Genomic DNA, 27,736 nt, shown 5'->3' with positions numbered 1-27,736 from the left:
GTGAGATACTTTTGCATAGATATTAACATATTTTGCTGTCAAAATATTTATGATTTTCTGCATTTTAAAAATGTCATTTAAAATGATTCTCAATTTATAATGCAAGTTAAAAGTTTAAAAATTGGGCTGGAGAGATGGCTTAGCGGTTAAGCGCTTGCCTGTGAAGCCTAAAGACCCTGGTTCGAGGCTCGGTTCCCCAGGTCCCACGTTAGCCAGATGCACAAGGGGGTGCACGCGTCTGGAGTTCGTTTGCAGAGGCTGGAAGCCCTCGCGCGCCCATTCTCTCTCTCTCCCTCTATCTGTCTTTCTCTCTGTGTCTGTCGCTTTCAAATAAATAAATAAAATTTAAAAAAAAATTTTAAAAAATTAAAAAAAAGTTTAAAAATTGCTTTTCATTATGAATGAAAAATACTAGAAGAAAAGAACAATAGTAAAGTTATAGTTCTTATTCTTTGTGAAAATAGACATTATGAGCATTTTATGAAGTGTATTTTGTTTATGTTCCTTTTGGAAGTTCTATAATGTACACATAGCACTGAAAAAAAGTCAAGTATGGTGCCTGGGGACCTCACACAACACAGATCTCATCTCAGCTCTACAACATCAGAGCAATGAGTCTTTAGGCAACTCATTTGATATTTAAAAGTCCCAATTTCTCCATCTGCTAATAAGGCTAATAAGAGTTGCTATGTGGATTAAATGAAGTAACACAACAGAAATACTTAGCACAGTGACTGACAAATGGTAAACACCAAGAAATATTGGCTTTTATTGCCATGGAAAATAAGCAAGAAACATTTGCATAAGATATGAAGAGAGCATTGAAGAAGAAAAAAGGTACTAAAGGGAAAGAAAGGAAGAGATCTAACATCCACATGTCAAAGGAAGAAAGTTTTTTAAGAAAGGGAGGAAGACATGAGATGAATAGTATTTTCAGAAGAATAATGAAAAAATAAGCCTGTAGTTAGTCTTGTTTCTTGGAGCATAATTCAATTTCCCTGTCTTATTACCCTTTACTGCCCCTAAGAAAACATTCAGCTGATCTCATAAAACTACATCTCTCAATCAGCCTGAGCAGAGCTTCTGACCTCAGCACACTTGGTTGAATTTTCCCCTCACGCCTGTGGCCTCCAACCCCACTTTCATATTCTCAGCTATACTCATCCAGTCTGAAATTCTCAAACGTGATCCCAAGTATATTTTTAGGTCATAGAGAAGGTTGGAAAATGTTTTACTTTCAAACAGCTAATGGATGTTAAACAATGTTGGTTTGATGCTTTTCATCAAAGTAGGAATGAAGTACAGAAGGAAGAGTGATGTCATGGCAAAGCCTGATCAGTGTTGAAGTGCTGCCTGGAATGCAACCATCTATTATCAGATTTAAAAAGTACTAGTAGGGAAATTATTGCATACCTTTAGAGAAAATAATCAATCATCTGAGCATTTGAGTACATGTGTGGATGTCACAGAGCATACAGGGTTGCTTCTCCTTTCTCACTTTTTTTTTAAGATTACCAATTATTGGCTACTTTATTAGTAATGACAAACTGTTAATTATAACCATTTTGATGTGATTCAAACTGTCAGTGTCTGATGGAGTTTGGCCAAAGTAACTCTTCAGATAGTAAGGGAAGAAAGCCAGAGTTTGGTTTCCCTTTACAAATTTTTTGTTTATTATCGTACAGAGATTTAGGTTTGGTTATGGTGCTTTCAAGTAAATATGTTATGTTTTCACTTGGATTTAGGTAAACTTCAATTGAGTATTCAGGGTTTACAAACAGTAATAAACTGTGTTTTTGATAAACTGTGATCTTTGGTTTGTTTGAATTACATAATGTCTATAATGAGATATATACATGTAATGTGCTACTTTGTACATTTTTAATCAAAATAGAGACACTTAAAGGTTTTATATATGTACATATACATTTTATAATAGAAACTAAGCTTATAGAGGTTTACAATAATAAGCTATTTCTATACAATCATAAAATTCAAGCAGTACACCATGCATACCTCCCTGGTTAGCTAAAAATAATTTTTCAACCTACTTAATAACCAATCCTAGCTGACCATCAGTGTAGTCAAGGATAATATTTAAAAATAGTGAGGTCAAATCAAGTATCAAAGTCTAGATGAATGGTTCTCAAACACTACAGTATATCAGAATCACTTGGAGGGCTTGTGAAGCTACAGGTTTCAAGGTTCTACTGGAGTTTTATTTGGATAGGTGAAAGGGATGTTGGAGATGGTCAGACCATGCTCCTATAAACACTCTACCATACCTCCTACTTGGAAGTACTGGCATAAGGAAGTTTCAAATTCCTGAGTTGTTAGTGATCCTGCTAATTCTGGCATAGGACCCTGCTATAGGTTTTGAAGGGGCACACTACTTTGCTGATGTATGGTCCATTCCAAAATGAATTCAGATTCTTAATCTGTAGACCAAATGATCTTAGTTAAGTCCTGGGTGCTTATATCATGCCAAACAGCTCAGTTTTCAGCTTTTCATTATTTGTAACCTGAACCTGGAGACCACAGCAGCACCCACAATGTGTGAAGCATTGCACGTGCAGACCCTTGTCCAGCATGCACCTTATATCCTACACTCTTTTCTTCAGCAATTGCCAACTCATGGCCACTTCATTCTACATTTTAAAATATTTTATTTTTATTTATTTATTTGACAGGGAGAGACAGAGACAGAGAGAGAGAGAGAGCGAGTAAAAGAGAGAGAAAGAGAGCACTCCAGGGCCTCCAGCCACTGCAAACAAACTCCAGATGCATGCGCCCCCTTGTGCATCTGGCTAATGTGGGTCCTGGGGAATTGAACCTAGATCCTTTGGCTTTGCTGGCAAAGGCTCAAACTGGTAAGCCATCCCTCTAGCTCTCATTCTATATTTTAAAAATAGGTCTTTTACCCTTGTCTCCAAATCTGGGTGATAGTAACATAGGATTATATGTTCCATAGAAACTCTCTTCTATAGTGAATAAATCATTTTTCCCTCTATTTGCCTCTTTATTTCCTGTATATGAAATGCTCACAGGAGTCTCTGCTGTCACCTGGAAACATCATGGCTTTCCACACTGGGGGGTGGGAGGGGCAGATTGCTATTTCAGCACTATTGGTTGGTCCTTGGAACTTTCCTGGAGAAGCACAGAGGCTGGTGGCAAGTTTCAAGACAGACAATATGATGGGTGTAACAAGGAAAATAGGCACTGGGTAGGAATTTCAGAAGGGGTGAATCATGGGACTGGATTTTACTGATATAACTCAATACAATGTTCTTTCTATGGACAGGACTGATTATCAACATTCATGAAAGGGATGTTGCTGCCCTCCACTTGACTTCAATGATGGCAATATCTCCCTAGATGGTTTTTCTGATGCCTGGCTAACAAGGCCCCTCGATTTTCTTCCTGACACACAAATTCAGGTTTTCCTCCCAAGCCACCTTTTCATTACTTCCTCTCTTCTCAAATTCCATCAAGATTTACTTAACACACACACACACACACACAAACACACACACACACGGCTATGATTTTTCTATTTTTTTGTTTGGGACATATTGTTACTTAAGAAAGAATGACCATCAAGTATGAAATCTAACTCTGGCCCTTCTATGTATAATACACCCTGCTCTAAATACAGCAGCATATTTTATTTCATGTTGCTTTCTTTCTCCCACATGTCTAATCATGTGTAGCCTCTAACAAGGACAAGTATGACTCCATGGCCTCATAAAATGTTTCCAAATCACTCAAATCCTCATGGCCTGTAAAGCCCAGACTAAAAATAAAATACATGTTAGGTCCTTATCCAAAATCCAGGGGCTGACTCGATGTCCCACATATCATCAAATATACATCAAGAAAATATACATAGAGAAATAAATCTTAAAATATTGGATGTGATTTCCTAGTTTCCTGCATTAAAATCTACTCCAATCTCAGAAATGGATGTTGGTTAGCAAATATGGAGTTCCTAACTATACAATTTCTCATTCTATTTCAACTTAGCTTCATGATATGAATTCAACATTCCAGTGAAAATTTGGGAACCATAAGGGAAATAATATGATGGAAGGAATATTGAATTTATTAACCAGACATAAATTCTTATCCTGCCACTGAACTTTCCAAGTAGGTAACTTTTCTCTCTTTCTAAGTTGACTTCAGTAATTTAAAAATTCTGTTCTACCTCTGGTGTTATGGCACCTATCTAGGTAGAAATCCATGGTGCATCTCTAAAGGATCAAAATGGCAAACTATTCCTGCCCCCCTGAACAACTCTATTCTTTACTTTTCATCCTCTTACAAGGTAAATTATTTCTTCACCATAACTTTCCCCCTCTTTGCTACATCCCTGATGTAACACACACATTGCGTGCACACACACACACACACACACACACACACACACACACACCCCACCTGCACATATACTTATTCAACCCAATCCCAATTATAGTGCTTATTGTCAATCACATCGATTCTGTGAAAATGTTTTAACTAGTCTTCTTGATTCTATAATCTTTTTCTAACATATTGCCAGAATGTTGTTATTTAAATATAATTCTGATTGATTTATCCTATATTGAATAGTATTTAGTTATTCTCCACTGCCTATGGCAGATGTCCAAATATTTAAAAATTCTAAGAAGCTCAGCTGCCAAATGTCCATTATAAATGTACATTTATAATTGCTTATATGTAATAGAAGAGGCAGAGTATCCTTATTTCCATAGTAGGGAAGAACAGGGAACCAGAGCATGGCTTGATGGACAGGTCTATTTGTTACCCTCAGATGGTTCTGAAAAGATTCACAATCAGGGTGTCATACACAACAAAGCACAGGCAAGCAAGAATAGTGAGAATCCAGGCAAGCCCCTTTCTCCAAGGTTAGCGCACTGCTGTTGAGCTGTGTTGGCTGAACAGGGTCTCTTTCTAATCCACATAATAGCTTCCTGTGACCTACTGGTAGCAGATATGTGGATTGAAGATTGAATCTGTCTGTTCCATAAAGCCCAAAGACCTTGACATAGCACACAAATTGCTCAACAGTATGGCTGCTGTTCATCTCTCCAATCCATCCTCTTGCTATTTATTACTTTTTTCAAAAGTCAAGCAAGTTCACTATGCATGAGCCAAAGTTGGTTCAACTACCTAACATTAGCCCTCAGTAGTCCATTTAGTAAAATGTACATTTAAAATATTTTTATTAATTTATTTACAGGTAGAGAGAGACGGGGGAGAGAGAGAAAGAAAGAGAGAGAGAGAGAGAGAGAGAGAGGGAGGGAGAGAGAGACAGAGAGGATGTACACACTAGGGAGTTTGCAAAACAAAAAGGAAAAAAAAAAAAGATAAAACTCCAGATACATTCAACACATCTGGATTTATGTGGGTAATGGGCAATCAAACCCCAGTTGTTAGGCTTTGTAGGCAAGCACCTTAACTACTGAGCCATCTCCTCAGCCCCCACTTTTTAAAAACACTAATATCTATCCAAGGTAGCATTATACTTTAGCGAGGGAAATAGAACAACAACAACAAAAAAAACCTACTAAAATTAAGAGTAAGTGCCCATAACAAGAACCGTACACTGTATTGTATGAGCACATAATGAGAAAACCATGTTTTAAGGTTTGTTCCAAGGAGGTGCAGGAGAACTGTTTAGAGCAACTGAGGTAGCTGAGACTGAAGGCCAAGAAGGAGCTGAACAAATAACAAAGAGAGGAATAACTTAGTGACTGAGGTTAGGAGCAGAGTCAAGTCCTGAGGGCCCACAGAGCATATTAAGGACTCTGGACTTGAGATGGAGGCAATCAAAGGGATAGCCCTGTTTAAAGCTATAATAGAAAAGAATGCTTGGAAAGCTCTTAAGCTACACTGTGGAGAGGAAGGCATAATTAGATTTGGAGGGTGGAGTTAGGGTAGAAGAAGGCAAGGACTATCCTTAGAGATTGCTACAGATTCCTGATAAAAGACAGAGTGATCTATATTGGACCAGTGGTAGCCAGCATAGGAAGAAGGGACAGATGAAGAGAGACTGACTGACTACATATGCTGGTGTTAGGCTAGGAAAAAGAGGAAACTTTTTTTTTTTTTTTAATTTCCATGTATACCTCATGAGTCATTTGAGAGAAATTTTGTCTCATTCATTTTGATTGTTTAGTATTTCAAGTCATTCCTGGGACAGAGTTGCCACTGATTATAGGTTTGATAAATAAGTAAATAAATTTAGAGGTGTGTAAGATAGTCAGTGACATCTTTACTGCAACCCCCATACCTTTTCCAGTGACCGCATCTCATGACAATGCTATTTTCTCATGTCATTCTTCTTCACATAAAGGGAATCAGGGGCAAGAGATGGCTCAGCAGTTATAGGTACTTTTTTGCAAAGCCTGCAGGCTTGGGTTCCATACCCCAGTGCCTATGTAAAGCCAGATGCACAAAGTGGTACATGTGTCTGGAATTCGTTTGCATAGTCAGGAAGCCCTGGCACATGCCCATTCTCTCTCTCTCTCTCTTTCTCCTTCTCTCTCTGTTACATAAATAAAAAAGAGGATGAATTCAAATTTAATAACCCTAAGAAACAGACTCATTCATAGACATATTTGCATTAAAAAGCACTCTATTGAGAGAACAAGTTTCAAGAAAAGCAAATGATCAGCAATGATAAGATCTCAAATACTGTTTGAGAGATATATCTAATATCCTCATATCTACCCCACATTTACTGACTATATTTACACAGTGTGGGATATCATGTAGATACTGAGGACCCAGTGATGCACATGAGGATACTGGCTCCTGACCTAGGAAACAGTCAGGAGGAGATGTACAATATTCCACCATAGGGATAGAAACCTCCATTTACTTTCATATAAGACTAGTTATAGCTTAAGTCTGGCCTCTTCGGGACTGATGACACAGGCACACATGACTACACCTGGCTTTTTATATAAATTATGGGCATTAAACTCAGTTCCTTATGCTTGTGTAGCAAATGCTCTGACACACTGAGCCATCACCCCAGCTCCATAAAAAAATGTAAGTTCTTTAGAGCAGAAGCCATCTGCTTTTTTTTTTTTTTTTTTTTTTTTTTTTTAGTGCTGAGGACAGGGCTGAGACTATATAGGTGCTCAATAAATGGTAAAGTAAATGAATATTTAATGAAAGCATGAATGAATGATGATTCCACATAGATTGCATTTGGCTTGTCAATATAAAGTATATATAGTTTTGCTACCAAATTTGAATTCTGATAGTTCCAGCTAAAAGACCTTCTTATATTCAAACCCATAATTACTGAAATTATTTGGTGCTGCCAAAGGTTGGGAGCAATTCTTTATGAAACAGATAATGCTGAATTGCCTGAAGCTACTAATTTCCAATGGTAGATGATTAGTGATGCTGTTTTCTGACCTTTCCTGAGCCTTAAAAATCAGCTGTTATTGTTTATGCAATTTTACAATTTCCATACTTCTCACCTCTCTCTGGGCTAAATCATATTGCTCAACACAAATTTGAATTAATTGTGTGATGAAAACTCATGACATTTTGAGAATCCTGGTGACATTCTTATGCTTTCATAAAACCAGAGCTGAGCTCCCTTTTCAAATATGCCTTCCCCGTCCTTTACTCTTGTTCTCAGCCACATACATAAACATTCTGAGGCCTGTGGATGGAGGTAGGAAGACAAGGGCACCAAAAAGGACCCCTCTTCTTACAAACATCTTCTTGATTTCCAGGTACCTTGTTCATTACATTTCACAGGATTCTCTTTTGAAATACAAAGTAACCCAAGATTGTAAGTGGTCTGTGTTCATCATGGCCTTGTAACTGTTGATGGAACTTCAATTTGGAGCCTAGAAGACTAGAGGATTCTAGGATGGGCATTTTCATGAAGGACCTTAGTAAGGGGCTGTAGGCACCAGGGAGGGGAGGTAAAAGAGTACCACAATTAATGTCACACATGTTCCTAGGACTCCTGTGACAACTATAATAATCTCTAAGATGAACTTCTCTCTTTCTAGCAGTTTTCCATTTTTATATAGTTTTTCATTTTAAAACACCTCAACAATATCTTCTGCTTCATTCATAGAAAAAATATATATACTACTAGTGAAATATTGCTACATTTTAAATTAAAAAATCCAAGTAGACAAGTTAAGCAACTTGAAGTCATATGCAGGTAGGAGGGAGAAATAAAAATTTGGCATTAGTTTTATATGTCTTGTTCCTGTCCTTATACCCCCCTTTATCACTCTTATTCATGTTGTAGTCATTTAGTCCTTATGTACAAGTTATCTAAGCAAATATCAACCTTGACTCAATCCAACTGTCCTCATTGACATCCCCTTTTTGAAATGATATGTGAGTTGTGGGTACTGGGTTTCGTGGGTTGTTGTGTGTATTTGTTGTGCATGTGTGAAAGAGTCTGACTAACCATTCTTCCTGGAATTGTGATTATTATAATTCCAAACCAGTAATTTCTTCAGACTCGAAGCAGCAGAAAAGCTTTGTGAGTATCTCATTTCACAAGGGACCCTTCCTTACCCCTTCTTTCATTTTGCTCCCTAGGCTGGCTGTCAACTTATAAACGTCTTGTCTCAGACTCCCAAGTACTGGTATTATAAGTATACAATGCTACATCTGGATTTCATCACTTTATCTGGAGAGGTGGAGTAGTGAAAAACATTTTTCAATTCTAGATGTAAATGCTGAGAAGTCACGTTAATATGAATAACTAGATGGGATAGGAAGAGAAATGTGAATTCTATATTTTAGGCCCCAAATCCTGAGTTGTAACATTAAAGTTATTGTAATAATGTCAGCCAAACTTATTCACTCCAAAAAAATGAAAGAAAAGTCTTAATTAAAGGATGAGCCATCACTGAAGTCATTGACTCTCTCATTATGGCCAAGAATATTTTAGAATTTTCCTTTCTACCTATGCAATGAGCCATTGTAGGAGCTGGAATTGGCAAGGTATATGTATTTCCTCTGAAAACCGGGAGAACAGCAATAATAAGCAACTCGAGGTCTAAGCTACTCAACAGCAATCAACTTGACTTGATGCTCACACAAGTTCAGGGGGAAATGAGCAAGAGATGCTTTCTCGGTGAACCTGGTATCAGCACAAGGGTGAAGGAGACAGACACAGAAAACACTCAACTCTGACCAAATCAGATATCCAGAGATACAGATACTCCTAAGACCTCCCATCACTGAATTCGTCACTGAAGATGGGGTGGAAAGATTGTTAGAGCCATAAGTTGGGTCATTATGTACAGAGACATTGCCTTTTCCCTATAACCGAAGGCCACCTCCACAATGCAACACCCACAATCTGCAGGGGGAGATGACAGGGAGAAGGCTATCGATGGTACCATCATAGCTGTATACTCAGTGTATACATAACTAATAATTAATTAATAAAATAAAATAAAATTTTTAAAAAGTTGAAAGTATGAAAAAAGTAGTCCCATGTGGCTGCAGGATACTTCTTAGGCCAAATTAGAGATCTGGAAATTCAGTCCTAATAAATTTCCTTGAGCTTCTTGGAATATATATATTAATCAAATTTAAAACTTGTGCTATAACTTACATTCCCAAGTTTAAAACAACACAGAGGTCATCATAATCATCCTTATATTTTACATATTTTTAAACAAATGTATTAATTGTCTCAGCTTTTCACTGTTTCAGTTCCAGCCAGATGTTAGAGTCCCAAGTCTGTTCATTCAGCTGCCTATGAGATGTTTGCTCCTGAATTCCTCATGGGCAATGGAAGCCAAATGTTTTGCTTAACATAACTATTCAACTTCTAACTCTGCCTCCCCACTACTACTGTGTGCCGCATTCCAAGGCTCAAAGTCATCCCTTGATAACGCTATTAGATGGCAAATTCTACAATGACAGAGATAACCATCCCTTATACCATGATAAATAATGATTAAGGTCTATGAAGATTACCCTTTAAGCATATTTTAAAATGCTTTCCTCAAAATCTTGTTAGCAATTTATCAGAAGCTGCTGTCATTCATCACCTGTATGGCAGCTTAGTAAACTATTCTCCCTGTAGATGTTCTTATCAGCTAAGCCAGACTCCCACAGAAATCAGAGTTATTTCTCCATGAGAAACAATTCAGTTTAGCCATTTTTTCCAATTGAGATATTCATTCAAGGTTTCATGTTCCTTGATAAAAACAACTATTTAACCTGGTTCCTAAGGTTCTCTGCTGGATTTTCATGTCCACTGTTCATTCTTATCTTCCTTGTCCTACCTTAGGGGGCTTCAGTCTCAGGAATGTCTTCCCTCTTTTTTCTGCAGCCTTTGGACAGGTTTTCTTGGCCTAAAATCTCCACTAGCCCCAATTACTTACCATTTATATTTCATCTTAGACACCACTTCTTCACTGCTTTCCTTTGATCACTCTAGATGATACTAGGTGATATTATTAATTATAACTTTTCACAGCACACATTTTACAGTGCATACTTATTACTATGCTAGACAGAGTGCTCTTTTCCTTGGAGTCCGTTTTCTTGCCTGCTTCTCTATTCTAGCTCCACATGTCCTCATACATAGAAGAATACCTAATAAGTATGTCCGGGGATAATGGATAACAAAAGTCAAGGAGCAAAATGGCAGATTCTGTGTCTGTTTCATAAATATTTGCTTTGTGCCTTAGGCCTGTCATGTCACATTATTTACCAACTCAACTTTACTGACATGCCACAGAAAGGGATGACGATGATTTGGGCTCACGCAGAATATTTTATTCACTACATCCAAATCCTGAAATGACCACCTTTCATTCCCTGCACAAAAATGTCACTCAGCTCATTTCCTTTTCTAATTCATGGTTCTGTGCTGGACAGTTTCATCTGGATGTCAGAGAAGTGACAATGCAGGAGAGATGAGTGTGTGGCATATGAAACAGCTTTGATGACTCTCCCTAACAGCACACAAGATTAATCCACAGGGTGACCTTAAATTAAGCTCTAATATATCTTTATATGACAATAATATATACCTGGGATGATGTCTACTAAAGAGCTTATTCATGTTTTAACACAACAATTCATCATTCAAACGAGAAATGAAATAAGATGTAGCTAATAATTAATTCTTCAGTTAATTGTCTTCTAAAAGAAAACACTGATTTTCCCCCTTTCTCTAATGGTGTTCTTTTGTTCTTAGTCATTTGCTGCTAAGTTAGATGACAATAACTACAGAAATCAATGGGAGGTAGGTGTAGAATCAAAATTATGGCAACAATTTAAATATGAGTGGTGTGCTAATGAACTATAAATTATGGGACCTGCTGTGTATATTCTAAATACTACACTAACTTGCATAACCAAAAATGACCTGAGCTAAACTGAGACAACACATGATTTTTCACAGAACAATTACAGCTCTCCAGGCTGAGGGTGGGGGTTATCTAAGCTCAAGTGCTAGAGTATCATGGATACTAAATGTCACCTCCTCTTTTGAAGCTGGATTCAGCCAGCCAAAGCTGTTTGTCTTAGAAAAATTCTGACCTATGACTTAAAAACAAACTAAACCAAACCCAAACCAAACTTAACAGACAAAAATCTGTCATGAAATACTGGAACTAATTAATTTCAGTTCCAGATACATGTAAGAACTAACCTGGGAATAATTAACCTATATTCTCTAATATCTGCCAGATTTTTAACTCCCTTTGTAAACAAGTTCATTACAATGTATTAAACAATGTAAATGTCAAAAATACACTGGCAAAGGAGTTGGAGCCAGGAAGAAAAGAGTGTGGGTGAGGGACCATGAACTGGTAGCTTCTCTCCAGATGCTGCAAATGGTGTGGAAGTGTGACCAATCTAAATAACCAACTTTCAATCTGACTTTCAGCCTCAGCTTCCTATACAACAACACAGTATAATTTGTTTTCCTGGAATGAGGTGGGTGTCATGGGAAGAATGAGATGACCTATGAAAAGGTTTTCTGGCTTAGATACAGAAAGTTACATGTGAGATTTCTCCTATTGTGGCAGTTTCCAAGGCCAAGGTTGGGTTGTACTTACCCTAAAATGAGCTCAGTGGAAATTCAGGCCTGATAAAGACTATCCTTAACTGAACTATAGTTAGGTTCCTTCAAGCTCCTACTTAATGAGGCTTTGACCTTGGGCTCCAGTTTCTACCCTCGTTAGGCCAGCATGGCTGTTTTAGCAAGAATCTTGCTAAGTCAGTTTAGAGAGAATCCCTAACCCTTAATATCAGATCATCTTGGCCTTCAGGGATAATCCTGCTAGTTCAATTTAGAAGAAATCTCATCTTACCCCCCAAAGCTTCCTGTTAGCAACTTTTCTATCTACTGAACACGACCTTATTCCTATCTATAAATCCCCCCTTCTCCATGTGGGATTCAGACTTCAGTTCATTGTTATATTGAGGTCTCATTTCTCCTACGTGTGTGTGTGTGTGTGTGTGTGTGTGTGTGTGTGTGTGGTGTGTACCTTTTGATTTTATGATTTTAGACTGTAAGTACTAAGCTAATTTGCAGTCATTTGCTACTTGCACACAGTATACCATATTGTTGGGCCTGTCTAAATTGTTATATACTTTATCAATCTTCATAAAAACAGTTCTTGAAAATAACCAGGACTACCTTTGATTTAGAAATGAGATCATCTGAGTATAGTCCCTTTCTTTTTTGGTTGGGTGTATGTCCCAAGGAGCTGTTTAGTATAATCAATGTTAAACATAGATCTGGAATACTAGAATGGCAATATAATTTCTTGAGAGACTATTAGGAATAAATGAAAGTGACTTACTAGTATTTAAACTTGATACACCCATGTAACAAGGACTGAATCTCAGAACTCAGATTCAGTCAAAACAAAGAGTTGATTTCTTGGCCTAGATGATAACATTCTGAATTTCTTGGGATGGAAGTAAGTGTTCAATTGTTAGAATATCATTGTTTTAAATATTTTTTTGAGGCACCCCTGTCGGGAGCCATTTTGGCTGGACTTGTATCCATAGCTCTGGGCTTCTGGCAGCAAGACATTAACAAAACTATAGCAGCCTACATGTAAGCAAGATTATGTAAATTCAGTGTGGGGAAGCCTTTTGGCAGCAAGACCTCAGCACCTACTTATAAGCAAGATTATGTATATTCAGCCATTTGGCTAGTCTTTTGTACTGAGAAATGATTGAAGTGCAAAAACTCTGTAACAGGAAGGGTTTTTTGATAGAAACTTGTGAAGCTCATAAAATCTTTGTCCATGGAAAAACTGTTTGTAAAAAGATATAAAAAGGAATGCTGTGAAATAAACTGTGTCTTCAGTCCTGGCTTGAGGCCTTGCTTTAGCCCTGGACTGGGGTCCATGCTTTCAGTCTTTCTTCTGTCTTTCCTTAATCCTCATTCCCCATCAGGCTCGAACCCTTTCAGCTCCAGCACAACCCCAACAGACTGGCCTTTTTTATGCAAGAGAGCAGAAGTGAGAGTGAGAAAGAGAGAGGGAAGGAGAGATAATTTGTGCACCAGGGCCTCCAGCCACTGCAATTGAACTCCAGATGTGTGCACCACTTTGTGTACACATGGAACCTTGTGGCTCATGTCAATTTGTGTGTCAGGCTTATGCATGACCTGGAGAATTGAACGTGGGTCCTTAGGCTTCACAGGCAAGCACCTTAACTGCCAAGCCATCTCTGCAGCCCTTAAATAGTTTTTATATATTTCTTTGCAAGGAGAAAGAGATGGGGGAGAGAAGGGAGAAAGAGAGAATATGAGAATGCCAGGGCATCTTGCCACTGAAAATTAACTCCAGATACATATGCCACTTTGTGCATCTGGCTTTATGTGGGTACTGGAGATTCAAACCTGAACCATTAGGCTTTGCAAGCAAGCACCTTTAACTGCCAAGCCATCTCTCCAGCCCTGAAATGTGAAATTAAAATTGTAAATTCTCAAAGATTATGCTATTCTCAAAGATTATGCTATTGACAAAGATGCTAAATTGAAAAAATGTTGTAACCTTCTCAGGGCCTGCCAGATAGTTTGTTGTCTCGGGTCTCTTGCCCTCAGTAAAGCAGTGAACTGCTTCTTAACTTTCTCTCTGAGCTGCAAGCTTAGGTCTATACCTACAAACCATGGCTGAAACTGCTTCCTGTACACAGCAGGAGTTAGGATTGAGTCATAAATTTCAGAGCCAATACTAGAGCCACTTTCAAGAACTATGAACTATTATATCCATGTGTTAGCCATCATATCATTCCACTTTGAGGAGCCAACATACTATTATGTTCTTTATTGAGCCTACTCATATAACTGGAGTTTATGAATTAATCCTTCTAACTTTTCAAGCAATTCTCAAAGCTATTTTAGCTTAGAAAGCAGAAATGCTACTTTTCAGGTACTTATAGTCTTGATATTTGAACAGATGGGACATAAGGTCAAACCTCTGCTAGTAACATTTAAGAAAAGGACCTATAACATGGTATTTATCTATTGTAAGTTTACTCAAACCACATAGGTATGAAGCCCAATACATGAGTGTTCTCTACTAGGTAAACAGAATCAAGAATTGTGTGAGTTCATGTAATAACTCAATGAACTGCACCTTTAAAAGAACAACAATATAAGAAAGTTGTGAGCTTTGGAAAAATAGGTAAAAAAAAATCTTTTGTTTTGCAAATAGAAATTTTATGCTAGACCAGAATGGCAGGACATTTATTAAATAAAAAGTTAGATATAATTTACATTTTTTCTTTCAAAGTGTGCACTTCAGTATTTCTTCAAAGCATATTAATGGAGCAATGGAATAACCAGTGCTAATTTTACATTTTCATCTCTTCACAATATCTCATATCCATTTCCAGTTTCTGAAATAATTTATCCATTTCCCATCTATATGAATTTCCCTATTCTAAATCCTTTGTGCAATTATATAAGATATAGCCTTTTGTATCTGATATCCTTAATGTAGCATACTTTCAAGGTTTATTTATGTTAGAGGATGTTGGAGACGAGGAGATGAGCCCTGAACAGACCTTTGCCCTGAGATAACCTCTGTCCTGAGCAATTTCTGCCCTGAGCAACTTCTGACCTTTCCTCATCCCCCCACCCTGCCATACCTAACTTATTCCATCCCCCCACCCCGCCACACCTAACTAATTAACACCCTGCCTGGCAACTGCAGAGACGTGAGAACTGTACGGTGAATTTTTGGAATAACCTCAAACTGTCCTAGGCCAAAGGCCAAGAAGATTCTGTAACTTTCCACCACCTGCCTCCTCCAGCCCCCCCCCCACCAAAACCCTAACCCTAACCCTAACCCTAACCCTAACCCTTAGAAAGGCCGCTGTGGCTCAATAAAATTGGACTCTTGACAAGTGTACATTTGCTTGAGTCTCTTCCTCTCTCTCACCCATCTTATTTCAGGTTAGGGCCCTCCTCGCCCCCATGAATAACTAGGTCCCGCGGGACGGGACAAGAGGAAGTGGCAACACTCACTTTCATTTTATGGATGAATAATATTATACTGTATGGTTATACCATAATTTATTAAAAAGTAATTTATTGGTTCATCAACTGGTGAATTTCCTTCCAGTTTTGGCTTTTACAAATAATGTGTCTATGAATGTGAAATTGTGAGGATTTGTTTGTTTGTTTGTTTTTTGCCTTTTCAAGGTAGGGTATCACTCCAGTCCAGGTGACCTGGAATTCACTATGTAGGTACAGACTGGACTTGAACTCACAGTGATCCTCTTACCTCTGCCTCCCAAGTGCTTGGATTAAAGGAGTGTACCACCATGCCTGGCTAAATTGTAAGTTTTTACATGGACATGTTTTCTTTTCCTTCTTTATTATTATTTTTTAAAGGTTTTTGGTTTTTTATGTTTATTTATTTGAGAGCGACATATAGAGAGAGAAAGAGGGGGGGAGAGAGAGAGAGAGAGAGAGAGAGAGAGAGAGAGAGAGAGAGAGAGAGAGAGAGAGAATGGGCATGCCAGCCTCCAGCCACTGCAAACAAACTCCAGACACATGTGCTCCCTTGTGCATCTGGCTAACGTGGGTCCTGGGTAATCGACCCTCAAACCGGTGTCCTTAGGCTTCACAGGCAAGCACTTAACCACTAAGCCATCTCTCCAGCCCTTTTTCTTCTTTTTTTTTAATTAGCATAGAAAAACGTTTCATTATGATGCTTTCAAACATATTTTGATTTTTGCTTCCTTTGCCTGCTCTTGACTCTGTCCCCCTCCTTATCTCATGCTCTTCCTTCATCATAGTCTCCTTTCTACTGTCACAGCACTTATTTCCATTTGATGGACATGTGTTCGATTTTCTTAGGTACCCAAGACAAGACTATTCCATTTGTAACTGTTTATAACTGTTTAATAGACTTGCAGAGCATTCCCCAAGTGGTTGTACCATTTTGCACACCTTTCTCCACTGCTGAGGGCTCTAATAGCTTCACATCTCTTCCAGCATTTGCCATGGTCCATCTTTTGAGCTTTTGCTACCTTACTGGACATGAAGTCCATGTTATTATAGTTTTCATTTACAGTTCTCTTGTGGAAAATGATATTGAAGAGGGGTTTATGTGCTAATTGGCCATCACTTTTGAAGAAATATATTTTCAAATCTTTGATAAGGTAAATGATGTCTCCCCACACTCTTAAAGAAATCCATGTCATAATCCTGGAACCAGTGAATACATTGCCTTATATGGTACAAAAACAACTTTGTAGATGCAATCCACTTAAGGTTCTTGAGATGGGGAGATTATCTTGAATTGGATGAGTCCATTGTAATTATCATAGCCCTTGGAAGAAGGAGGTGGTAGAGTTATAAGCACAGAAGGGCTATGATGATGGAAGTTTGGACTGGTGTCCCAAGTGACACACATTGTCCAGCAATGATCCAACCCCAAATGTTCCACCAGCTTGAGATCAAGCATGGGTATCATCACAAACACATAAGGCCGTGGGAGACATTTTGCATTCAAATCAACACACCTTTAAAGAGGATAATGGTGTCATTTTCCTTGGAAAATGAAGTATCCCTTTTCATGAACATCTTCTGTTCAAAGCAAAGCTGTGTTTTTGCCTATATTGGCCTCAAAACACTGAAGAAAAACTTTATTTAACTTTGTGGGGATCAAAAGTGTATGCCATTAATAGAAAATTTAGCATGACCATAGTCATTTTGAGGACATAATCATTTGGGTTACAGTAGTAATTGGAAGACTGGGCATGGTGACTCATAAAGTTTTCATTTGTAATTACCCAAACTCATAAAACTTCAAGACAAGGAAGTATTCTAGAATCAGACAATACCTTATGCAATTCAATTTTACTGGGAATCTCTTATTTTATTCAACAATCTGAAAGTACATTCCTGGATGCAAGGTTTGTATAGTCATGATTGGAATTTTCTCTCTTCATTCTGCTTTGTGTTTGTGATTTGTACTCAAACATTTAAGATCATGTTAGTGTTCTCTATTTCCCAGTTATATGGTACCTTCATTTCCAGGGATATCAATAACTTTTTCTTTTTCCTTTCCCTGTCTCATTTTTTCCTTCTCCTTCTTTTCCTCATTTGCCAAATGACAGTTAAAAAAATAACCCCACATGGAATTCATTCACAAAACAATGTCCCCTGAGCTTTCACCTTGTCAGAGCTGTGAAACCTCCCTGTAATTAATATCACTGCTTGAAATGAACACGCATGTAATCTTGGCTTTTGTTAGGACAAAGCCAATATGACTTTGAAACAGACAGTGAAGCAATAAGTGAGGCAACGAAGTTGAAGAAAATAACTTTCCCCATCTAGTTTGGAAGTAGAAATGATTGTACTGAAGGCTAGGAGATTAAATTGTGTCACTTGTCAGATAACTGGCAGGGCACCGTCTTTCCTGCATGCTTCTACACTTTGCTTTTGTGCTGTGGATGGGTTTAATAAATGCACTGTTGTGTGAAATGTCATCGCTGCATTGCTGAGTGCAGAATGTCATGTGATGGCTCTTCCTCAGGCTGACATATCAATATTGGTCCTCAGCAATCTAGGGACTTTTAAGCTACATCGAGGTCATTTTAATGATTTAGATACAAAAATAGAAATAAAAATCGTTCTCCTAAGCAGGGATGTGTATCTATTTTTCTCTGAAAGAAAATCCTGAAGTACTTTCCAATGAGTTCTCTTTTTAAAAAGTAATGCTAGACCATTTTAATGACTAGAATACAAAATACCAGTAACCTTTCATAAGTTCCACCTTACTGTTAATCAAATAAATGCAAAGGAATGCAAATAACACTAACCATTGATTGCCACTGTACATATGAAAACACAAGGAATATTGACAACCAGTGATGACATATTTTTCCCGACGTTATCTGTGGAAGTATGAGACCATACAATTCTGTGGTATATGTGGTCATTTTAGAAATGTTCTTGCCATTCTTATCTGTCCCAGGCTTGTTATTAAGGTTCAGCATTCTGATGAACGATTGGATCACCAGATAACTGACTTATATGGAGGCCTTCATTCCCACTCTTCCATATGTTTTCATATAAGTTTCTTGAGATATGAGATCATGCACGAGTGAGGCAACTGCAAAACTAAGGGCTTAAAAGGAACTAAAAGACATACAGCTAGAAAAGACAGCTAGGTCTCCTATTCCAAATAATATGCTCTTTCTTGGACTGGAGATTAATTTTGAGTCTACTCTATTGAGGGAGAAAGTCACTTTTCATTTTATCTATGCCTTAAGCTTACACTATCATTTTATTTTTTGAATAATTTAGCACACGCAGAAAAGTGTCCCATAATGATTTCAGAATTTCTTGTTTCATTGTTGCCTAGAAAATCACTAGAACCCTAGCTTCTTAAAATGAAACCATTTCTATTTAAAAAAATTAAATTCTATTCCAGAGTATAATCAAGAGAAAAAGAAATATGCAAAAGGCGGGAATAAGAGGCATTGGGAAGGACATTGATGGTGAGAGAAGATGAGACAGGAAAGGGAAAAGAGAAAGAGAATGAGAAAGAGGGAAGATGAAAGGAAAGATTACTAATGGGTAGAAAGTGCAAACAAGGAGAATGTTGGCAGAGTTCATTTTTATTTATTTATTTAAAAATATTTTATTTATTTCTTTGAGAGCAGCTAGAGAGAAAGAAGCTAATAGAGAGAATGGGTACACTAGGGCCTCCAGCTCCGGCAAATGAACTCCAGATGCATGCACTACCTTTTGCATCTGGCTTTCATGGGTACTGGGGAATTGAACCTGGGTCTTTAGGCTTTACAGACAAGCACCTTAATCACTAAGCCATCTCTCCAGCCCGAAGTTTATTTTGTATTGAGCATGGACTATGGTCCTTATGATAAGAATTTATGTCATCTTACCAAGTCTGAGAAACAACTTAGTGAAGTAGGTGGCACTGTCAATATCTTAGAAAACAGCAACTAAGAGAGTTAAACTTGTCCCATATCAATCATGTTTGTAAAAGGGCTTGGAACCCGTGACAGTCAGAGTTTGTAAAATGCACTTCTCTCCTTGTCCTCAAGATGAAGAGTGAGGCAGAGTATTCCCCAGAGCTTACTGCTCCAGCTTCAAACACAGCTCCAATCGCACTAAGAAAATGTGTAGATGGGCTTAGTCGGGGCTTGTGTGTTACTCTCTACACTGTACCTCGGAAGCTTTATTATTTGAGCCAAGACATCTTGGTGGCTTATTTCAAATGCTTAATGACTCAGGGTGACACTCTTCTGAACCTCAAATCCCCTCTGCCATAAAATGTGAGCCTTAAACTAGATCAACTGCTAAATTTTAGAATCCATTTTCATATCAAATGATAGTTATTTTTGAGCTCTTAGATGTTCTTAAGCCCCTCACGAGCACGGGAAGAAGCAGTATGTGGAATAGTAATCTCTGTAATAGTAGCAAGGCATGGCAGCTTAAAAGTAAAGTGTTCCCTATAGCCTCATGTGTTTAGGATTAAGCATCATACTTGACCCCAGCAGATGGCAGTTTAGGAGGTGAAACTTTGCGGGAGAACATGTGTTACTGAGGACTGACCTTGAGCTGTATTTGCCCAGTTTGCTAGAATTAGCCTGCTCCTCAGTCTACTTCCTTCCCTGTTGCTGTGACACAATGTGAGTCAGTGTCTTCCTGCCACGATGAAGCTTCCCCTGGAGACTGTAAACCTAAATAATTGCTCCCCTGCCAGCTACTTTTAGTAAGGTGTTTTGTCCCTGAAGTACAAAGGTAAATACAACACAAGGATGTATCACAATTAGATAGAGGCCCAGTAGTTATCTCCACATAGGCAAAGGCTGTGCTGTTGATTAGGGAATAGGTATACTTTGATGCTCTGATTCGAACCCCTGTACAGAAACTTAAAGGCTTTTCATTACATAAATCTTAAAAGCCACATTCACATACATAGTCATTGGATATAAGCCTGGATCACCAAAATCAGAAAGAGAGCCAATGGGTAGAGGATCAGGATAAATAAATTTGTGGTACAGTAGAAAAATGACACCTCAAACAGAGTAAAAACTCAGTTAATGTTGGCTCTCATGATTCTGTACAGCTATCAAGTGAAGTTTACAGGAGAGTGGAACACCCTTTTATCTCTTTAGACATGAGATTTCCACTCGTGATTGCAGACAAAGAATGGTGATACTCTCTGACTTATCACCTTTTGTTCTGTGCTAAGCAAGCATGTAACAGAATTCCTATTCACACCTAGAGTCGCGTTAATTAAAAGTTGGAAATGATGCTCAAACTTCTGAATCAACCCCTAACAACTTTACTTATTTCTTTTTAGTGTAATAATAATAATAATAATTATTATTATTATCATTGAAATAGGTCTGACTCTATAGCTCAGATTGGCCTAGAACTCATTGTTTAGCCCAGGTTGACCTGAGACTCATGACCATCTTCCTATCTCAGCATTCCAGCATCTCATGTCCCAGGATTATAGGCATGAGCCACCACACCAAGCTTATTCTAAACTTTGAAAATTGAGCTCCTATAAGGCTCAACATTATCCAACACAATCCTCCATATGACTCATGGAATTTTATGTATTGTAAAATCTTCACTGTCCCACATGGATATTTCCTCACTCTGAAAATAATTGATTGAACTAAACTTAGAACTTATGTTGTCACCAAGCATGTATTTTCTGTGGAAGTGCCATTTCTGCTTGCTAGTATACGCAGATGTACTTGAAAAAAAATATGATTGTTCTCCAATAAGTTGTAAAGATGCATTTGTCAAAAGCAAGCACTTCATCAGAACATTTGGGTAGGGAACAATAGCAAATTAGCTTATTCATACTTAATGAAAACACAGACTGAGGGAGACTATCAAGTTTCTATTTCTGTGTTTGAGCTCACATTCCTCAATGCCATACCATGTGAGTTGATATTATTCCTACCTGCAAGGCCTGCTTTGGCTATCAGACAGACTTACTCTTAGACTGGACCAGAGGCCAGTTCCTCTAAGTGCTCTTCTGACAAGCCTTGACTGAGTCTTGACAAGCCTGACAGTTTTAACAAGAATTATATTTGTTTGGTAAAACTCCTTCACTATTGATCAGTTTCATTATATTCAACCCTTGATATCTCATAATCCTGGCCTGGCCTGCCTTTAGCAAGGATCCTATAAAATCTCTTTAGCCAGAATCCCCCTTATCCCTTAAGGTTTTTTTTTTTTTTTTCCTGAATAATATTTTAACTCTTGATAAAGCTCATTTCTTTCTTAGCTATATGTCCCCACTGTTTCTTTATTCAGGCCTATGTTCTAGTTGTCCCACCCACTGCAAAATATGCAGTATAGGGGCTGGAGAGATGGCTTGTCAGTTAAGGGGCATGCCTGAAAAGCCTAAAGACCCCAGTTTCATTCTCCAGGCCTCATGTAAGCCAGATGCACATGGTGGTGCATGCATCTAGAGTTTGTTTGCAGTGGCTAGAGGCACTGGTGGCCCATTTTTGCTCTCTCTCTCCCCTTCTCTCTGTCTCTAATAAATAGATAAAAATAAAGTCTTTAAAAATATGCAGTGTAGTAATCCTTCTAAAATAATCTTATAGTCTTTAGCAAGTATCATGAGTAAGTATACTTTAACATACATGTCCTACCTTCTCATTAAATTTCTCCTTCCTCTTGTCTACTTTTTAACTCATTTAAAACAGCATCCATTAAAAAACTAGGGATATGGTTCAGCTGATAAGAGTGCTTGTTGTACAAACACAAGAGCCTGAGAGGTCCTGAGTTTGATCCCCAGCATCTATAGGAAAAACTAGTCATGGCCACCTTTAACTCTACGCCTCTGGAGTATGGAGACAAAGAATCTCTGAGGCTGACACGGTGCGTACGCATCTGGAGTTTGTTTGCAGTGGCTGGAGGCCCTGGCGCGCCCATTCTCTCTCTCTTTCTCTCTGCCTCTTTCTGTCTGTCTCTCTCTAATAAATAAATAAATAAAAATTTAAAAAAATATATTATTGTATATAATATATAATATAAATATATACAATATATAATATAAATATACTATATAATAGAAATATATAAATAATAAAAATATATAAATATTACTTGGAATTCAAGGATTTACATTTGGGTATGGGTATGATTTTTTTTAAATGCATTAGGGCATGGCTTTTTTTTTTTAGCTAGGCAATACTTTATCCAGCTAAGCAATGGAGCCCAATATTGGGGCATACTATTTTCTACAAGGGATTCTCCCATAAGATTTTGAACTCTAAGTTTTTGAGCCTTGTAATGATTGTTCCTAACTTCTAGTGGTATTTTACATTATTTATTAATTGCCCAATGGAGGTGACTTGTTTCCCAGAATTTCTTTAGCATCTTTAAAAGAAACACTTAGCTACTTAGCTCAGGCAGCCACTCCTCTGCCCCTGAATAATAACTTGGATTTACTTAGTCTACCTCCTACACTCACCATGGTTTTCTTCCAAATCAAGTTACTTTTCTTCTTTCTTCTGGCGCAATTTGATCTTTATTTGTGATCCCCATCTGTATGGATACTGAGTCTTTTTTTTTTTTTTTTTTTTTTTGAGAGACAGAGAGGGTCTCACTATGTAGCTCTGGCTGGCTGGGAAGCCTAGAACTCACTGTATAAGCAAGGTTGGTCCTGAACTTTGGAGTAGTTTTGTGTGGCAAGATAATAGGTATATACTACCATGCCCAACTGGTTAATAAATCTTTAATTTAAGATCCAAATAGAATCTTTGTATGGGAAAATTTCTTTGAAACTTTCTTTATATGTAGATAAACCCTAAGATGCTTTCTTGACACATGTCTCTAACAATGCATGGCTTTCAACTGTTATGTTCAATGTGTTGTTTCTATGCATTTTACTTATCCATACTTATTCATATCATATTATTTCCAGTGAGACAGAAAGCCCCATGAAAATTAAAGACATATCTGTATGCCCAATGATACATTTGATAGCTTTCACCATACACAAATTAAGTAAATAAATACAAAGGCATTATAGAAAGTTCACTTTAATAACCTTCTCTTCAAGTCCAACATCTTCCTAGAATTCTTACTCTCCAAAGGTACAAACATGACTCACTGATACTGAAGAGCACCTTTCAAAGTAATTCTAATGTCTCAGAACTTCACCTGAGTCTGCCATCCTCTGCTGCAGCACCTCCCGGTATGATCTTCGTAATAAATATGCCAGGGTCATCTCCAATATGGGGATTATCTGTCCCTCCAGCAATACTAAATCCCAGGCCGGAATTCCCCTGTAGAAACAATAAGCAGACATTAAATGATGTGCTGTCACCTAAAACCTAGTTCTCTCTGCACTGTACACTATCACTTTACTACTCAAATGGAAATCAGATGATAACAGTATCATATACAGAGCCATAAAACTCACTGTCAGCAGAGATTGGAAGGTCAAGCAAAATTCCCTTATGCCTCTGCTTCTCAGTATATTTTTGACTTAAAATATTTTAGGCAGTAATTAAAATGATCATTATGAATTAGGAAAACCTGCAAATTATGCAGTATGGAAAATGAAGTCATTAGAGTTTCAACTATCAAAATTATACATTAATTTGAAACAGAGAAAGAACAAAATGACATGAAAATACATGACTATATGGAATAGCAAAACTTGGATGTCTTTGGTTTGTCATTTTAGTATGTTTTTCTAGTATTATTATTCATCAAGGAAACATGTTCTCAAGTAACCCACTTTTACTTCAGATGGGAGGACTCCTTTCTTGGTCATAATACATAAGATATTTTCAATAACAAGCAAGGTTTAATTTGCAGTAGCAGTAGACAAGGCATACAATAATTCTGAAGTATGAACATTTGAGTGGTTTATAGTTTAGTAAACCTTTCATACTTCTTTAGATTATAGTAATTGGCATTCAATGTACATACATATGCCAAAAATTCATATGTAAGGCATAATTAAATGTTCCTTTAAACTTCACATATCATCTTAACACATTTCTTAGTTATATTTTATTTAATCCATATTTCCATGGTTATATCATGCTTGCATAATTGTGTTCTGATTTTTCCCAATTCAAATTATATTTTAAGCCCTTTGTGTACAGCTCAGCATTTTTAAAAATTATCCATTTAAATGACCAAATAATACTTCATTGAGGTCATATGCCATCATTTATTTAACTGGCCTCCTGTCACTGAATATTTAAGCTCTCTTTATACTCTTATAACAAATACAGCTTGCTAAATTTATGAACACTTGATTAAGTTCCACTCTTGGGTAAAAACAGATGAAGAGTAAGAACTTAATACCTAATCCTGACAAATTAATTAGGGCACCCCATGAGTCAGAGATGTTCAATGTCAAAATAAAGTCAGATGTAACTTGATAGTTAAACCAGTATACATGTTAAGGTAATGGCTATCCATTTTTATTGATGGAATTAATAAACTTCATTGTAAATGGTTGTTTTTACAATTGTGTATTTATTTTGTGAAAGATTAAACTTTAAAAGTCATTGAGATCAAATAAAATCTCATGTCTTATTTATTTCTGCTTATTCTTTGAAAATTTCATGTTCATTGAACAGTAATGCTTATTAACATTGATGGGACCATTAGTTTATTTGCTGTTCACTAGAAACTAGCTTTGTGGTCTCTAACTTCCCTGAACCCTGGAGTGACAGTAGTGAATATATGAATTTATGAGGCATACAAAGGGGAAATGCAGACTTCAGAGTGACTAAGAAAACCAAACACAATGAGTTAGGGTTATGTCGTAGAAGGAAGAAGAGTAACAGAGATGGAAGATCTCACAAAATCTCAGAGGTTAGGAAGGATATGCCAGGTCCAAGACAATAAAGAACAGAGAAAGCAAGAAGGAGAATGGGATAGGATGCATCTTTGTTATGTGATTTATGAGGGCAGAGTGTAAGAAAATCCATTTAGAATAATAGGAGAATAGTGGTATCACGTGTTTATATCAGTATTGTTGAAGGTGTTAGAGATGAAATGCAGATCATTTCTGCCTTCATTGAATTGTAGGAACAGGAGGAAAGGCAATGATAGCCTGGCATCTGGTGATGAATATGTTCATGTTCTATACACTTGCAAGTGCAATGTCAAGTATGTAGCCATGGAGATGGTGCATTGGTGATTTAGAAGTAGTTTCTCCTAGATCTTGGAGTTCGGGGTCAAAAAAGATAAGAAGATGAATAATTTCAGCATGATTTGGGCCTAGCTTCAATAATATTGGCGACTTTGATGTTACTAAATTTAGCACTCAGGAATTAAAATTTCTTTAGGATGGCTTGAATATAACTATGCTCATAGCCTCAAGTATTTGAATGTTTAACCTCAAAGTGCTGGGGTTTTTCTTTGGGGGGGGGGATGTTATGGATTCTTTGGGAGGTGGAGCCTTGTTGGAGGAGGTGCATCTCTGGGATAAGCTTCGGTGTGTTACAGCCAAGCCTCCTTCCATTTTGAAAAAGATGCCACGCTTTGTTTTTCGCTCCTGCCATGCTCATTCTACACATCAAACTTCCCCTCAATACTATAAACTGTAAATAAACCCTTTTCTTTCATAAGCTGCTTCTGGTTTGGTACATTGTCACACCTACTTCTATGGGAAATCGAATCCAGGCCACCAGGCTTGCCAAACCAGTGCCTTTAGTCTCTAAGCCATCTTCCCAGCCCTGACCCAAACATTCATTGAGAGGTTAAAATAGATAACTTCAAAGTGTTCTTTGGTATAGGAAAGTTGCTCTTACAGTAGAGAATATGTTTAGGAAAGAGATGTTTTAGGAAATTTAACTAGGATAATAGATAAAGATTGTATTTTTTTTTTTTTTTTTTGAGGTAGGGTCTCACTCTGGACCAGATTGACCTGGAATTAACTATGTAGTCTCAAGGTGGCCTCTTTCTCACAGTGATCCTCCTATCTCTGCCTCCCAAGTTCTGGTATTAAAGGCAGGCACCACCACGCCTGGAAAATATTGTATTTTTAAAGCATTTTGTGATTTAAGAAATCTTTGCAGTGACAGCTTTGATAACAATAAACATTTAACCACTGTTTCTGAATCAACTACCATATGAAGAATGTGGTGGCTCCTATATTCCTTAGAATATTTTCTTCTAAACCCTAAACCTACTATACAGAGAGGGATGCATGGATCTGGGTATCTATTATGGAAAAAAAGTAGAAATAAACAGAGTGAAACTTGCCCTGTATTACTGGTTTCAAGAATTCCTGAAAGCTTTTGTAGTTGTATGAAAACCAACCTGACAGCTGGGTTTGGCTAGTCACTATGGTTCCTTAGAAGAGGGTTGTTAGGATTTACTTAAGACAATGATTTGAAGTGCTGCTTCCCCTTATTCTCTTCCAGCCTATTCTGCCAGACAACAATATTCAATTAAATGAAGAATTAAAAATAATTAAAAAAAAAAACAACTCTGCCTGCTGCTATCCATGGATGAATCATGTTAGTTCCCTGCCAGTCATCCCAGAGCCTTCCAGCTGCAAGGGCAGCTCTCATCTTTTCTCTCATAAGTGGCAATTTCTCCGTGTGAACAGGTTCACCGCTGGCTGACGCTCTTGTATTCTGAGTTAAGTAAATGTAGGACGTGGGCACAGCTCATGGAAACTTTGAGATGCCGTGCTGGTAGGAGCAGCACTTTGCTATGTTGTAGGTGGGCTGATGTGTCCTTGAGGCAGATAGGCTCCTTGACTGCTGAATGTGGCTGTCGTGGACCATTCTTGCTCCACATCTGCTGTTGCATAGGGCACAAGCCCACTGTCCAGCCCACTGGCACTTCCTTTTTCATTTGCATGTCCTCTCACACAAACAACCAGCAAAAAGGAAAGACATTTTACCACTTAATTGATAGTCAAATATATTATAAACAAATGTCTCCAGGAAGGCTCTTCTTGTATCAGTACTTTATGCCTCAAGAGTTACCAAAAGGAAAATGAATTTGATACCTTAACTTTATGATTTTATATAATCTGCTCCTGACATTTTTTTGATATATAAAACTTAAATTGTTTAAAATACTATATCTAGCAATCCAGTTTGAGGACTTTATATTAGAGAATATAACTACAGTTATTTTATAGCAATACTTTTCTGAAGTTAAAGACAAAATAAACCCTGAAAATAAACACCCATACAACCATACCATGGAGAAATATTAAAAGTACATCTATCTGGGATGAGAGAG

The 27,736-nt window shown here is 37.5% G+C and overlaps 1 protein-coding gene across 20 annotated transcripts in view; it reads right to left on the bottom strand.

Moving 5' to 3' along the window:
- Dlg2 (discs large MAGUK scaffold protein 2) overlaps nucleotides 1-27,736 on the bottom strand; it is a 1,944,997-nt gene that overhangs the window by 556,012 nt on the left and 1,361,249 nt on the right. For all 20 annotated transcript variants that reach the window (XM_045145568.1, XM_045145570.1, XM_045145572.1 and 17 more), the window contains one exon: nucleotides 23,669-23,793. In XM_045145568.1, the coding sequence (XP_045001503.1) occupies nucleotides 23,669-23,793 (125 nt within the window). The remainder of the gene's footprint in view (nucleotides 1-23,668; nucleotides 23,794-27,736) is intronic.

This window comes from Jaculus jaculus, chromosome 3 (genome assembly GCF_020740685.1).
Source record: "Jaculus jaculus isolate mJacJac1 chromosome 3, mJacJac1.mat.Y.cur, whole genome shotgun sequence".
NCBI classification, from domain to species: domain Eukaryota; kingdom Metazoa; phylum Chordata; class Mammalia; order Rodentia; family Dipodidae; genus Jaculus; species Jaculus jaculus.
This window is presented reverse-complemented; position numbering and strand designations above follow the sequence as displayed.